The sequence below is a fragment of the Scyliorhinus torazame genome, chromosome 2 (assembly GCF_047496885.1).
Source record: "Scyliorhinus torazame isolate Kashiwa2021f chromosome 2, sScyTor2.1, whole genome shotgun sequence".
Classification (NCBI taxonomy): Eukaryota; Metazoa; Chordata; class Chondrichthyes; order Carcharhiniformes; family Scyliorhinidae; genus Scyliorhinus; species Scyliorhinus torazame.
In genome coordinates, this window is record NC_092708.1 from 110618616 (window position 1) to 110635508 (window position 16893).

General features: G+C 50.2%; 1 protein-coding gene across 6 annotated transcripts in view; it reads right to left on the bottom strand.

The window, feature by feature from the left end:
* LOC140390388 (myosin light chain kinase, smooth muscle-like) overlaps positions 1-16893 on the bottom strand; it is a 612875-nt gene that overhangs the window by 268377 nt on the left and 327605 nt on the right. For all 6 annotated transcript variants that reach the window (XM_072475553.1, XM_072475527.1, XM_072475536.1 and 3 more), the window contains one exon: positions 6324-6476. In XM_072475553.1, the coding sequence (XP_072331654.1) occupies positions 6324-6476 (153 nt within the window). The remainder of the gene's footprint in view (positions 1-6323; positions 6477-16893) is intronic.

The window sequence follows — 16893 nt, forward strand, 5'->3', positions numbered from 1 at the left end:
TAGTGGAATAATCGAGGCTTTATTGAGCAAAGATGTGGTGCCTCCTGTAGCTGCAATCAGAATGGCTGCAGCACAGGAGAGCACACATATTTATACGCCGCCTGCTGGGCGGAGCCAGCAGGCAGGGATTTACCCATGGAGCTCTATTATACGTGTCTTACCGTAATACACAAAGTACTGCTAGTGGTGACAACCACATTCACCCCCTGTTAAAAAAAAGAGTCCGGCAGGGGTGGTGGAAAAAGAATTACAAGTTCAGTCTGTGGGGTGCCTTGACCCTCCTCTGCGGTCGCTACATGGGCGCCGACTTGGTCACCTGTGACTCCGGAAGCGTGTTGTCCTCATCTTCGTCACCCCTGAGTGGAACCAATGGGAGGACGGATCCTCCTGGGGTGGGTGCTGCGGTGAGGTTCACTGGAGGGAGGGTGAGTGGTGCAGGGGTGAATGAGGCAACCGGGGGGGGGGGGCGGCATCAGGTAGGGGGCTGAGGTTGGGGATCCAGCGGGTGCCAGGTCCCGGAGGAAGACTGTGTCCTGGTGCCCTTCGGGGTGTGCCATGCAGGCGTACTGCGGGTTCGCGTGTAGGAGGTGGATCCTTTCGACCAAAGGGTCCGACTTATGGGTCCGCACATGCTTGCGAAGGAGGACGGGTCTAGGAACTGTCAGCCATGTTGGGAGCGAGACCCCGGTGGTGGACTTCCTGGGAAAGGCAAGGAGACGTTCATGAGGGGTCTCGTTAGACACGGTGCGCTCGATCTGGCCGGTAGAAGTGCGGCTTGCACTCCGCGCAGACCTGGCAGTGTCTGGTGACGTCCTCACCTCCTCAATGGAGTAGGACAGGTTGCAGGCCTTGATGAAATGGAAGAACTGGGTGACCCCTGGGTGGCAGAGGTCATAATGGAGAGCCCAGAGTCGGTCCACTTATGCGCTGGCACATGTACCGTGGGATAGGGCGTCAGGGGGCTCATTGAGCTTTCCTGGGCGATACAAAATCTCGTAACTATAGGTGGAGAGCTCGATCCTCCACCTCAAGATCTTGTTGTTTTTGATCTTGCCCCACTGTGTGTTATTGAACATGAAGGCAACCGACCGTTGGTTAGTGCGGGGAGTGAATCTCCTGCTGGCCAGGTAATGCCTCCAATGTCGCACAGCTTCCACAATGGCTTGGGCCTCCTTTTCAACATAGGAGTGCCAAATTTCGGAGGCATGGAGGGTGCGGGAAAAGAAGGCCACGGGCCTGCCCGCCTGGTTAAGGGTGGCGGCCAGAGCTACGTCCGATGCATTGCTCTTGACCTGAAAGGGGAGGGACTTGTCGACCGTGTGCATTGTGGCTTTGGCGATGTCTGCCTTGATGCAGTTGAAGACCTGGTGGGCCTCAGCCGTCAGAGGAAAAACTGTGGACTTGATGAGTGGGTGGGCCTTGTCCGCATAATTAGAGACCCACTGGGCATAGTAGGAGAAAAACCCCAGGCAATGTTTCAGGGCCTTGGGGCAGTGGGGGAGGGGGAGTTCCATGAGGGAGCGCATGCGGTCGGGGTTGGGCCCTAGAACTCCATTTTCCATGACATAGCCAAGGATGGCTAAGTGGTTGGTGCAGAACACGCATTTGGCGGTCAGGAGGAATTTTTGGAGGTTAGCGTCGTGGACCTGCTGATCGTGGCCGCAGATCGTGACGTTATCTAGGTACGGGAAGGTGGCCCGCAGTCCGTACCGGTCAACTATTCAGGCCATCTCATGTTGGAAGACCGAGACCCCATTAGTGATGCCGAAGGGAAACCTAAGGAAGTGATAGAGGTGGCCATCTGCTTCGAATGCAGTGTATTGGCCGTCCTCCGGGTGGATGGGGAGCTGGTGGTAGGCGGACCTCAGGTCCACTGTGGAAAAGACTCGATACTGCGCAATCTGATTGACCATGTCAGATATGCGTGGGAGGGGGTACGCGTCGAGCTGCGTGTACCGATTGATGGTCTGACTGTAGTCAATGACCATCCTGTGCTTCTCTCCAGTCTTTACTACTACCTCTTGAGCACTGAAGGGGCTGTTGCTGGCCTCAATGATCCCTTCCCGCAGAAGCCGTTGGACTTCCGACCTGATGAAGGTCCTGTCCTGGGCACTGTACCATCTGCTCCTGGTGGCGACGGGTTTGCAATCCGGGGTGAGGTTCGCAAACAAGGAAGGTGGATTGACCTTAAGGATCGTGAGGCCGCATATGGTGAGGGGGGTAGGGGTCCGCCGAATTTTAAGGTTAAGCTTTGGAGGTGGCACTGGAAGTCCAGGTCGAGTAACAGGGCAGCACAGAGGTGGGGGAGGACGTAGAGCCGGAAGTTGCTGAACTCTATGCCTTGGACGGTGAGGGTCGCGATGCAGTATCCCCGGATTTCCACGGAATGGGAGTCGGAGGCCAGGGAGGTTTTCTGGATAACGGGGTGTACCACAAGGGAGCAGCGCATTACCATCATGGGGTGGATGAAGCTCTCTGTGCTCCCGGAGTTAAAAAGGCAGGTCGTCTCGTGCCCATCGATTTTCACTGTCGTTGTTCTGGTCGCGAGGTTGCGGGGCCGGGACTGATCCAAGGTGATCGAGGCGAGCTGCGGCAGATGCTGGGAGGTCCTGGGTTGGTCAGTGGTGTTGGAGGTAGCGGCAGGCGATGAACGGCCAGACGAGCAGGGGTCCTGAGGCGCCGTCCAAAATGGCGTCGAAGATGGCAGCGCCCACGGGGCACACGTGGCGGGCGGCATCAAAGATGGCGGCACCCATTGGCCCACGTGACCTGTGGAAAAGAAGATGGCAGCGCCCACGGGCCGCATGTGGCTTGCGAGGAGGAAAATGGCAGCGGCCCTGGGTCGCACATGGAGGGTACAGGAACGCCGGGCCTGGAAACAGCGGCGACCGACCGGGCGTGGCAAACAGAATCAAAGTGTCCCTTCTTTCCACATCTGTTGCAGGTCGGGCTCCACGGCGGGCAGCGCTGCCGGGGGTGTTTGTTCTGCCTGCAAAAATAGCACTTGGGGCCCCCCAGCAGGGTTGGCTGGCTGCCGCGCGGCGCAGGCTTGCGGTGAGCTGGAGTTGGCAGCAGGTGGGGCCCACAATGCCCACGAGGGTGCCACGCGGTCGGGGCGTACGACTGGATGTTACGGGAGGCCACTTCTAACGAGTTCGCGAGCTGCCTAGTTCCCGCAAGATCAAGTGTACCCCCTTCCAGTAGGCGCTGGCGGACGTACGCAGACCTCTTGCCCGTAACGAAGGCGTCTCGGATTAAAAGTTCTGTGTACTGGACTGCCGAAACTGCCTGGCAGTGACAGTTCCTCCCCAGGACGTGCAGGGCATGCCAGAAATCGTCCAGAGACTCAACGGGGAGTTGCTGTCTCGTAGACAGGAGGTGCCTGGCATATAGTTGGTTGACTGGCCGAACGTAATGTCCCTTCAGGAGCGCCATCGCTTCGGAGTAAGTGGGCGCATCCCGGATGAGAGGAAAAATGTCAGGGCTCACCCGTGAATAAAGGACTTGGAGCTTCTGCACGTCCGAGGGTTCCTCAGCGGATGTTCGGAGGTAGCTTTCGAAGCAGGCTAGCCAGTGGTCAAAAGCGGACGTAGCGTTGGCTGCTTGAGGGCTCGGCTGCAGGCGATCAGGCTTGATGCGAAGATCCATCGTTTTAAAAATCTTTGCTCAATAAATTGATACACTATCAATTACCACAAAGATGAGAGTAGTGGAATAATCGAGGCTTTATTGAGCAAAGATGTTGTGCCTCCTGTAGCTGCCACCAGAATGGCTGCAGCACCGGCGAGCACACACATTTATACGCCGCCTACTGGGCGGAGCCAGCAGGCAGGGATTTACCCATGTACCTCTACTATACGTGTCTTACTGTTGTACATATAATACTGTGAGTGGTGATTACCACAATTCTCACAGTTAACAAGTACAGTGTACCTGTTTCCTTCCCCAGTGTACCTATTTGCTCGGTTCAGTTCCCAATGATTTATCTTCTCTAACTCAGCTTAGTTCCCCTACTGTCAATCACACCATTCTGAAACCATGTACCCTTATATGTGTGACTAAAGTAAACTGTCCAGAACCTTCTGCCCCTCCCTTAAGGAGGGATATGCCAGTCTCCAACTCAATGGGCTGAAATTTCCGGGGGTGGGTGGTGATCTCAACATTTGTCACAAATCTAGAATCGGAACCAGGAGTGGCTGTGGTGAGACATCGGATGCAATCATCCCAGAGGTAGGCAATTAAAAAGTTGCCTCTGGGAACCCAATCCGATTCAGTATCAGGAAGACCGTTCATTTAGCAGCAAGTACTTGCTGCCTTCGCAACGTGGCCGTTGCTAGGGGGCAGAAGCAGGAGTGGGAGCTGAATCAGGGCGACACCTTCAGTCGGAGGGGAACAGCTGTCATTGCAGCAAAAACAGTGGAGGTATCTGTCTCCATGAACAGGTAGCAATAACATGCCTTTTGTTTACCTGAGCACTGCAACGTAATGCTGGCATCATTATAAAAGGCCTCACATAGTTTGCGGCTTGGCCCTTCCACTCTGAAGCTGCCTCAGCTCTACGTCCAGTCTTTTAACACAGTGGGGGTCTCATGTGCAGTTGTAAAGATTTCAATCCATTTCCACCATAGAAGCTAATTGCCCAATTAAGTGCTCCAATTGGTTACCTGCCGCGACCAGTCAGGTAACTTTCGCAGCTGAGAACCCGCTTCTGGGTAAAGAGCATGGAATATGTTGCAGAGACAGTTCAATGGGGTGGCGATTGAATTTTGCTTGCCACTGGCACTATTCTCACAACTGCCTCCAAAGCTGTCTGTGCGGTGCTGGGAAAATTCAGCCCAATGGCTCCGAGTGGATAGATTCGACCTTCTGTCAATTTATCTATGACCGATTTGCTCAGATTAATGTTGGCTGGCAATTGCTGTCTCAATGCCTAATCTAAATTTAGAATCTCAGTGTAAATTCTTGTCTCTCCCTTCCGAACACAACATTGAACTCAATCAGATAATGATCGCTAGTAGATCAATTTTTGCATACCATTAGGTTGTTAAATTTGGTGTACCATTCATTATCAAATTTAATTGCTTTGGAGAAAATATATTTTTTTAATGTTGCATCTTTTAGGATGTGGATTATGTTGCTGTAAAAGACAAGAAACGAGTGAGCCATGGGGAACAATAAGGCACTACCTGGACACACAGAATAGCTACATAAAAGGAAATGATTGAAATATCGGATGGGAAAGTGCTGGCATTCTGAGAACCTTCAGTCGAGATTTAAAGTGGAACCAGACTGCCAACAAACTACAACTATAAATAAGTTTTAAAAATTAATTGGAATGTTTTTTTTAAATCTACGCTATAAAAAGTTTAGAACTTTGACTTCAATCAGTGGGGGGGGGGTTTGAAAGTTTGGACTGAGGTGTACAGTAAGTCAGTGAGCTTTACAAAGACAACGAGTACAAAATTCGAAGAGGGTGTAAGCTTAGTTTGTTATGAGCAATGCAGGGACTTCTGGAAATACTTATACGTTGAAATTAATGAGTAAGCAAGGAAAACTAAGAAAGTCTGCAACAAATTTAAATAAAAAAGGGTGGGATCCACTCAGCTGCATTATGTTGTACCATACAGTAGCAGGACATATTTCTTTCCTTGTGATGTCTTGTGAACGAAGTTTATAATTTTTCTATTCATATCTTGCAGAAGTACCAATTAAAATAAGGCATTTCTCCAAAAAGAAAGTCAAAACATTTACACATTAACATGTGAAGACAATACTCACCCACTTAATTGTGACTAATTCAGAGCATGTGAATGAGTTACTATCTCTACTCTCAACACAAGTAAATGAAGAGCTCAAGGTGGAGAGTAGTATAACTTGCATTCAAAATTTGACTCGCTTGCAAGCATAAATTATGCACAATATCCAAAGTCTAGCTTGGTGGACAATTTAGGCCAGAATTTTCTGCCAAAATAACAAGTTTAATGTTCATGATATTATTAATGTGTAAATAGTACAGCCACTTGTGGAGCTACCCCTTGAATTGTGAATCACCAGAATTTGCTGGTTCCACCATTCATCAAGGTTCCTGATGCATGGTTGGCCATGGAAACATCTCACACTTCCAGAAACATGAAAGGCAAATGATTTTTGAGCTGTAGGGTAAGGGAAGATGGACCAATGTTTAAGCTAGGGTGAAATAACGAAAGAGGTTGAAGAATAGGATGATGGTCTTACAGTCCTGTGGAATGCTTCACCAAAGTAGTTCATGAGATTATCATCTTGATCGCATCTTTTAACGTGTGAATTTTAAAAAATCGTCTTACCGTTTACTGTCACTTTAGCACAGCAAGATATTCTTCCACATGTGTTCTCTGCTACACAGGTATAAATAGCATCATCTTCTGGCAAAGCATCTTGTACGGACAGTTTTGCGTCATTATTTTCAAATGAGCTGTGAGCATACTGAATGGGTTTATCTGTGTATTAAACAGAGAGACATTGAAACCATAATACATATCATCTTTGAATAAAGCCATACAGATGTCTCATTGAACTATAATCCTATCCATGCAGATGGTGTTTCACCAGCCCCTTTCTCCTCCTTTGGCAGTGATGCACTATCAATTACCACAAAGATGAGAGTAGTGGAATAATCAAGGCTTTATTGAGCAAAGATGTTGTGCCTCCTGTAGCTTCCACCAGAATGGCTGCAGCACCAGCGAGCACACACATTTATACGACGCCTACTGGGCGGAGCCAGCAGGCAGGGATTTACCCATGTACCTCTAATATACGGGCAATGCCATAATACATGTAATACATTACCTAGTGGTGACCACCACATTCACCCCCTGTTAAAAAAAGAGTCCAGCGGGGGTGGTGAAAAACATTACAAGTTCAGTCTGTCAGGGGCCTTGACCCTCCTCTGCGATCGCCTCAGTCCTGTTGGTGATGTGGGCGCCTACTTGGTCACCTGTGACTCCGGGAGCGTGTTGTCCTCGTCTTCGTCACCCCTGAGTGGAACCAGTGGGAGGATGGATCCTACTGGGGCGGGGGCTGCGGTGAGGTTTGCTGGAGGGAGGGTGAGTGGCGCCGGGGTGAATGAGGTAACCGGGGGGGGGGTGTCAGGTCAGGGGTCATGGGTGGGGATCCAGGGGGTGCCAGGTCCCGGAGGGAGACTGTGTCCTGGCGCCCATCGGGGTGTGCCACGTAGGCGTACTGCGGGTTTGCATGTAGGGGGTGGACTTTTTCGACCAAGGGGTCCGACTTATGGGTCCGCACATGCTTCCGGAGGAGGACGGGTCCAGGAACTGTCAGCCATGGGAGCGAGACTCCGGAGGTGGACTTCCTGGGGAAGGCAAACACGTGTTCGTGAGGGGTCTCGTTAGTCACGGTGCAGAGGAGCGATCGGATGGAGTGGAGCGCGTCGGGGAGGACCTCCTGTCAGCAGGAGACCGGGAGATTTTTAGACCACAGGGCCAGCAGGATGGCCTTCCAGACCGTCCCGTAATCCCTCTACACCTGCCCGTTTCCCCGGGGGTTGCAGCTGGTCGTCCTGCTCGAGGCAATGCTCTTGCTGAGGAGGAACTGATGCAGCTCATCGCTCATAAAAGCAGATCCCCGATCGCTGTGGATGTAGGTGGGGAAACCGAACAGAGTGAAGATGCTGTGGAGGGATTTAATTACCATGGCAGAAGTCATATCGGGGCATGGGATGGCGAAAGGGAACCGGGAGTACTCATCGACCAAGTTCAGGAAGTACGTGTTGCGGTCGGTGTAGGGGAGGAACCCTTTGAAGTCCATGCTGAGGTGCTCAAAGGGGCAGGAGGCCTTCACCAGGTGCGCTCGATCTGGCCGGTAGAAGTGCAGCTTGCACTCTGTGCAGACCTGGCTGTCTCTGGTGACGGTCCTGACCTCCTCAATGGAGTAGGGCAGGTTGTGGGCCTTGATGAAATGGAAGAACCGGGTGACCCCCGGGTGGCAGAGGTCATAGTGGAGAGCCCGGAGTCGGTCCACTTGTGCGCTGGCACATGTATTGCGGGATAGGGCATCAGGGGACTCGTTGAGCTTCCCCGGGCAATACAAGATCTCATAATTATAGGTGGAGAGCTCGATCCTCCACTTCAAGATCTTGTCATTTTTGATCTTGCCCCACTGTGTATTATTAAACATAAAGGGGACCGACCGTTGGTCAGTGAGGAGAGTGAATCTCCTGCCGGCCAGCTAATGCCTCCAATGTCACATAGCTTCCACTATGGCTTGGGCCTCCTTTTCAACATAGGAGTGCCGAATTTCGGAGGCATGGAGGGTGCGGGAAAAGAAGGCCACGGGTCTGCCCGCCTGGTTGAGGGTGGTGGCCAGAGCTCCGTCCGATGCATTGCCCTCCACCTGGAAGGGGAGGGACTCGTCGACCGCGTGCATCGTGGCCTTGACGATGTCTGCCTTGATACAGTTGAAGGCCTGGCAGGCCTCAGCCGTCAGGGGAAAAAGTGTGCACTGAATGAGTGGGCGGGCCTTGTCCGCATAATTAGGGACCCACTGGGCATAGTAGGAGAAAGGCCCCAGGCATCGTTTCAGGGCCTTGGGGGAGTGGGAGTTCCATGAGGGGGCGCATGAGGTCGGGGCCGGGCCCCAGGACTCCATTTTCCACGACATAGCCAAGGATGGCTAAGCGGTTGGTGCGGAACACGCATTTCTCCTTATTGTATGTGGGATTAAGGAGTTTGGCGGTCTGGAGGAATTCCTGGAGGTTCGCGTCATGGTCCTGCAGTCCGTTATGGTCAACCATTCATAGAACATAGAAAATACAGCACAGAACAGGCCTTTCGGCCCACGATGTTGTGCCGAACCTTTGTCCTAGATTAATCATAGATTATCATAGAATTTACAGTGCACAAGTAGGCCATTTGGCCCATCGGGTCTGCACCGGCTCTTGGAAAGAGCACCCTACCCAAGGTCAACACGTCCACCCAACACTAAGGGCAATTATGGACACTAAAGACAATTTATCATGGCCAATCCACCTAACCTGCACATCTTTGGACTATGGGAGGAAATCGGAGCACCCGGAGGAAACCCACGCACACACGGGGAGGATGTGCAGACCCAAGCCGGAATCGAACCTGGGACCCTGGAGCTGTGAAGCAATTGTGCTATCCACAATGCCCTTAAGAACAAATTAATCTACACTATATCATTCTACCGTAATCCATGTACCTATCCAATAGTTGCTTGAAGGTCCCTAATGTTTCCGACTCAACTACTTCCACAGGCACTGCATTCCATGCCCCCACTACTCTCTGGGTAAAGAACCTACCTCTGACATCCCCCCGATATCTTCCACCATTCACCGTAAATTTATGTCCCCTTGTAATGGTTTGTTCCACCCGGGGAAAAAGTCTCTGACTGTCTACTCTATCTATTCCCCTGATCATCTTATAAACCTCTATCAAGTCGCCCTTCATCCTTCACCGTTCTAATGAGAAAAGGCCTAGCATCCTCAACCTTTCCTCGTAAGACCTACTCTCCATTCCAGGCAACATCCTGGTAAATCTCCTTTGCACCTTTTCCAAAGCTTCCACATCCTTCCTAAAATGAGACGACCAGAACTGTACACAGTACTCCAAATGTGGCCTTACCAAAGTTTTGTACAGCTGCATCATCACCTCACGGCTCTTAAATTCAATCCCTCTGTTAATGGACCCTAGCACACCATAAGCCTTCTTCACAGCTCTATCCACTTGAGTGGCAACTTTCAAAGATGTATGAACATAGAACCCAAGATCTCTCTGCTCCTCCACATTGCCAAGAACTCTACTGTTAACCCTGTATTCTGCATTCATATTTGTCCTTCCAAAATGGACAACCTCACACTTTTCAGGGTTAAACTCCATCTGCCACTTCTCAACCCAGCTCTGCATCCTATCTGTGTCTCTTTGCAGCCGACAACAGCACTCCTCACTATCCACAACTCCACCAATCTTCGCATTGTCTGCAAATTTACTAACCCACCCTTCAACTCCCTCATCCAAGTAATTAATGAATATCACAAACAGCAGAGGACCCAGAACTGATCCCTGCGGTACGCCACTGGTAACTGGGATCCAGGCTGAATATTTGCCATCCATCACCACTCTCTGACTTCTATCGGTTAGCCAGTTCGTTATCCAACTGGCCAAATTTCCCACTATCCCATGCCTCCTTACTTTCTGCATAAGCCTACCATGGGGAACTTTATCAAATGCCTTACTAAAATCCATGTACAAAACATCCACTGCTTTACCTTCATCCACATGCTTGGTCACCTCCTCAAAGAATTCAATAAGACTTGTAAGGCAAGACCTACCCCTCACAAATCCGTGCTGACTATTCCTAATCAAGCAGTGTCTTTCCAGATGCTCAGGAATCCTATCCTTCAGTACCCTTTCCATTACTTTGCCTACCACTGAAGTAAGACTAACTGGCCTATAATTCCCAGGGTTATCCCTAGTCACTTTTTTGAACAGGGGCACAACATTCGCCACTCTCCAATCCCCTGGTACCACCCATGTTGACAGTGACGAAAAGATCATTGCCAATGGCTCTGCAATTTCATCTCTTGCTTCCCATAGAATCCTTGGATATATCCCGTCAGGCCCGGGGGATTTGTCTATCCTTAAGTTTTTCAAAATGCCCAACACATCTTCCTTCCTAACAAGTATTTCCTCGAGCTTACCAATCTGTTCAACACTGTCTTCTCCAACAATATGGCCCCTCTCATTTGTAAATACAGAAGAAAAGTACTCGTTCAAGACCTCTCCTATCTCTTCAGACTCAATACACAATCTCCCGCTACTGTCCTTGATCGGACCTACCCTCGCTCTAGTCATTCTCATATTTCTTACATATGTGTAAAAGGCCTTGGGGTTTTCCTTGATCCTACCCGCCAAAGATTGTTCATGCCCTCTCTTAGCTCTCCTAATCCCTTTCTTCAGTTCCCTTTTGGCTATCTTGTATCCCTCCAGCATCCTGTCTGAACCTTGTTTCCTCAGCCTTACATAAGTCTCCTTTTTCCTCTTAACAGGACATTCAACCTCTCTTGTCAACCATGGTTCCCTCACTCGACCATCTCTTCCCTGCCTGACAGGGACATGCATATCAAGGACACATAGTACCTGTTCCTTGAGCAAGTTCCACATTTCACTTGTGTCCTTCCCTGACAGCCTATGTTCCCAACGTATGCACTTCAATTCTTGTCTGACAACATCGTATTTACCCTTCCCCCAATTGTAAACCTTGCCCTGTTGCACGCACGTTTCCCTCTCCATTACTAAAGTGAAAGTCACAGAATTGTGGTCACTATCTCCAAACTGCTCCCCCACCATCAAATCTATCACTTGCCCTGGTTCATTACCAAGTACCAAATCCAATATTGCCTCCCCTCTGGTCGGACAATCTACATACTGTGTTAGAAAAGCTACCTGGACACACTGCACAAACACCACCCCATCCCAACTATTTGATCTAAAGAGTTTCCACTCAATGTTTGGGAAGTTAAAGTCACCCATAAGAACATAATAAGAACTAGGAGCAGGAGTAGGCCACCAGGCCCCTCGAGCCTGCTCCACCATTCAATGAGATCATGGCTGATCTTTTGTGGACTCAGCTCCACTTTCCGGCCTGAACACCATAACCCTTAATCCCTTTATTCTTCAAAAAACTATCTATCTTTATCTTAAAAACATTTAATGAATGAGCCTCTACTGCTTCACTGGGCAAGGAATTCCATAGATTCACAACCCTTTGGGTGAAGAAGTTCCTCCTAAACTCAGTCCTAAATCTACTTCCCCTTATTTTGAGGCTATGCCCCCTAGTTCTGCTTTCACCCGCCAGTGGAAACAACCTGCTCGCATCTATCCTATCTATTCCCTTCATAATCTTATATGTTTCTATAAGATCCCCCCCATCCTTCTAAATTCCAACGAGTACAGTCCCAGTCTACTCAACCTCGCCTCGTAATCCAACCCCTTCAGCTCTGGGATTAACCTAGTGAATCTCCTCTGCACACCCTCCAGTGCCAGTACGTCCTTTCTCAAGTAAGGAGACCAAAGCTGAACACAATACTCCAGGTGTGCCCTCACTAACACCTTATACAATTGCAGCAGAACCTCCCTAGTCTTAAATTCCATCCCTCTAGCAATGAAGGACAAAATTCCATTTGCCTTCTTAATCACCTGTTGCACCTGAAAACCAACGTTTTGCGACTCATGCACTAGCACACCCAGGTGTCTCTGCACAGCAGCATGTTTTAATATTTTATCATTTAAATAATAATCCCTTTTGCTGTTATACCTACCAAAATGGATAACCTCACATTTGTCAACATTATATTCCATCTGCCAGACCCTAGCCCATTCACTTAGCCTATCCAAATCCCTCTGCAGACTTCCAGTATCCTCTGCACTTTTTGCTTTACCACTTATCTTAGTGTCGTCTGCAAACTTGGACACATTGCCCTTGGTCCCCAACTCCAAATCATCTATGTAAATTGTGAACAGTTGTGGGCCCAACACTGATCCCTGAGGGACACCACTAGCTACTGATTGCCAACCAGAGAAACACCCATTAATCCCCACTCTTTGCTTTCTATTAATTAACCAATCCTCTATCCATGCTACTACTTTCCCCTTAATGCCATGCATCTTTATCTTATGCAACAACCTTTTGTGTGGCACCTTGTCAAAGGCTTTCTGGAAATCCAGATATACCACATCCATTGGCTCCCTGTTATCTACCGCACTGTTAATGTCCTCAAAAAAATTCCACTAAATTAGTTAGGCACGACCTGCCCTTTATGAACCCATGCTGCGTCTGTCCAATGGGACAATTTCCATCCAGATGCCTCGCTATTTCTTCCTTGATGATAGATTCCAGCATCTTCCCTACTACCGAAGTTAAGCTCACTGGCCTATAATTACCCGCTTTCTGCCTACCTCCTTTTTTAAACAGTGGTGTCACGTTTGCTAATTTCCAATCCGCCAGGACCACCCCAGAGTCTAGTGAATTTTGGTAAATTATCACTAGTTATGACAACTACCCTGTGACTTTTGCACCTTTCCAAAATCTGTTTCCACATCTCTGGTACTATTGGGGGGCCTATAGAAAACTCCTAACAAGGTGACGGCTCCTTTCCTATTTCTGACTTCAACCCATACTACCTCAGCAGATACTCCTCGAACTGCCTTTCTGCAGCTGTTATACTATCTCTAATTAACAATGCCACCACCCCCCCCCCACCTCTTTTACCACCCTCCCTAATCTTATTGAAACATCTGTAACCAGGGACCTCCAACAACCATTTCTGCCCCTCTTCTATCCAAGCTTCGGTGATGGCCACCACATCGTAGTCCCAAGTACCGATCCATGCCTTAAGTTCACCCACCTTATTCCTGATGCTTCTTGCGTTGAAGTATACACACTTCAACCCATCTCCGTGCCTGCAAGTACTCTCCTTTGTCAGTGTTCCCTTCCCCACTGCCTCACTACACGCTTTGGCGTCCTGAATATCGGCTAGCTTAGTTGCTGGACTACAAATCCGGTTCCCATTCCCCTGCCAAATTAGTTTAAACCCTCCCGAAGAGTACTAGAAAACCTCCCTCCCAGGATATTGGTGCCCCTCTGGTTCAGATGCAACCCGTCCTGCTTGTACAGGTCCCACCTTCCCCAGAATGCGCTCCAATTATCCAAATACCTGAAGCCCTCCCTCCTACACCATTCCAGCAGCTACGTGTTCAGCTGCACTCTCTCCCTATTCCTAGCCTCGCGATCACGTGGCACCGGCAACAAACCAGGGATGACAACTCTGTCTGTCCTGGCTTTTAACTTCCAGCCTAACTCCCTAAACTTGGTCTATCTCTCGCTGGAAGTCCGAGACCCCATTAGTGACGCCGAAGGGAACCCTAAGAAGTGATAGAGGTGGCCATCTGCTTCGAACGCAGTGTATTGGCGGATGGGGAGCTGGTGGTAGGCAGACTTCAGGTCCACTGTGGAAAAGACTCGATACTGCGCAATCTGATTAACCATGTCAGATATGCCTGGGAGTGGGTACGCGTCGAGCTGCGTGTACCTATTGATGGTCTGACAGTAGTCAATGACCATCCTGTGCTTCTCCCCAGTCTTTACTACTACCACTTGAGCTCTCCAGGGGCTGTTGCTGCCCTTCCCGCGAAAGCCACTGGACCTCCGACCTGATGAAGGTCCTGCCCTGGGCACTGTACCCCGTCTGCTCCTAGTGGCGACGGGTTTGCAATCTGGGGTGAGGTTCGCAAACAGGGAAGGTAGATCGACCATAAGGGTCGTGAGGCCGCATACGGTGAGGGGGGTAGGGGGCCGCCGAATTTTAAGGTTAGGCTTTGGAGATGGCACTGAAAGTCCAGACCGAGTAACAGGGCAGTGTAGAGGTGGAGGAAGACGTAGAGCCAAAAGTTGCTGAACTCTACGCCTTGGACGGTGAGGGTTGCGATGCGTACCCCCGGATTTCCACAGAATGGGATCCGGAGACCAGGGAGATTTTCTGGGTGACGGGATGTACCGGGACGGAGCAGCGCCTTTCCGTAGTGAGGTGGATGAAGCTCTCTGCGCTCCCGGAGTCAAAAAGGCAGGCCGTCTCGTGCCCATCGATCTTCACCGTCGTCGTCGGGGTTGCGGGGCCGGGACTGATCCAGCGTGATAGAGGCGAGCTGCGGCAGATGCTGGGAGGTCCCGGGCTGGTCAGCGGTGGTGGAGGTAGCGGTAGGCGATGAATGGCCAGACGAGCAGGGGTCCTGAGACGCCGTCCAAATAGGCTCCGACAATGGCGGCGCTCATGGGGCACACATGGCGGGCGGCAAAGATGGTGGCGCCCATGGGCTGCACGTGGCTTGTGGTGAAGAAGATGGTAGCGCCCACGGACCGCACGTGGCTTGCGAAGGGGAAAATGGCGGCGCCCGTGTGTCGCACGTGGTGAGTGTAGGAACAGCGGCGATCGACCAGGCCTGGCAAACAGAAACAAAGTGTCCCTTCTTCCCACAGCCGTTGCAGGCCGTGCTCCGCACTGAGCAGAGCTGCCTGGGATGTTTGTTTTGCCCGCAAAAATAGCACTTGGGCCCCCCAGAGTTGGCTGGCTGCCGCGCGGCGCAGGCTTGCGGTGAGCTGGAGTCGGCAGCTGGTGGGGCCCACAATTCCCACGAAGGTGCCGCGCGGTCGGGGGTGTAGGACTGGATGTTATGGGAGGCCACTTCTAACGAATTAGCGAGCTGCCTAGTTCCCGCAAGATCAAGTGTGGCCCCTTCCAGTAGCCGCTGGCGGAGATACGCAGACTTCATGCCCGTAACGTAAGCGTCTCGAATTAAAAGTTTGGTGTGCTGGACTGCCGAAACTGCCTGGCAGTCACAGTGCCTACCTAGGATGTCCAGGGCACGCCAGAAATCGTCCACAGACTTCCCAGGAGTTGCTGTCTCGTGGCCAGGAGGTGCCTGGCGTCTACTTGATTGACTGTTCGAATGCAGTGTTCCTTCAGGAGCTCCATCGCTTCAGAGTAAGTGGGCGCATCCCGGATGAGAGGAAAAATGTCAGGGCTCACCCGTGAATAGAGAACTTGGAGCTTCTCCGAGGGTTCCTCAGCGAATGCTTGGAGGTAGCTTTCGAAGCAGGCTAGCCAGTGGTCAAAGCCGGACGTAGCGTTGGCTGCTTGAGGGCTCAGCTGCAGGTGATCAGGCTTGATGCGGAGATCCATCGTTTAAAAAAAATCTTTGCTCAATAAATTGATGCACTATCAGTTACCACAAAGACGAGAATAGTGGAATAATTGAGGCTTTATTGAGCAAAGATGTTGTGCCTCCTGTAGCTGGAACCAGAATGGCTGCAGCACCGGCGCGCACACACATTTACATTCCGCCTACTGGGCGGAGCCAGCAGGCAGGGATTTACCCATGTACCTCTACTATGCGGGCAGTGCTGTAATACATGTAATATACAATAGTGGTGACTACCACAGGCAGTTAGTGATATTCTGCTTCCCGAGCACCCTAGTCCTGCTGGGTACTTCAACACACTTTCTTAGGATATGGTGTCCTATTAAACTGTTTACAAGGTGAGAGAGAGAGAGACTCCTTCCCGTCTCTCTCTAAGCCCTTGTGCATTGTTCGCTAGTTGAACATATCCCAGCACCCTTGAGGTTGTATTATCTCTGGCTGTCTGCATTAGATTAATGAGGCAGGCCTGTGCTGCATGGCTTTGATCTCCTCTCTCCTGAGCTGTTTGTCTATAATCCCCTCTGTTTGTAAGACATTCCCTACTGAAACATTGAACGGCTTGGCTGAGTAAGCTCCCAACACCAGGAACCCAGCATAATCAAAATATTCCAGTCAATCGCTACCCGCAGGTAGCAGCACGGAAACAAGAGCAGGCCATTCAACCCCTCAAACCTGTTCTGCCACTCAAATGGATTCTAGTAGATGAGCACCCTGATTCCATTTACTGTCTCAGTTCCATAATCCTTAAAACCTTTGCAGATTAAAAGAATGTTCTGATTTGAAATGTTCAACTGACGTAGCTTCAACAGCTTTTAGTAGGAGGGAGTTGCAGGTTTCCACTAAGCTTTGTGTGAAGAGATGCTTCCCGACATCAAACCATAACAGCCTACCTCTAATTTTAATGTTATGTACCTTTTTTCTGGACTCTCCCACCAGAGAGAAAAAAAGTATCTCTCTATCTTTACAAAGTATTAGTCTAGCTGCACTATCAAATCCTTTGATCATTCATCCTGAATCTTCTATACTCAATGGAATAAAAGCCGAGTCGATGCATCCTGTCCTCAAAATTTTCACCATTAACTGTGTCACTTTAATTTAATGTAGTCAACATGAGGAGCTTTAG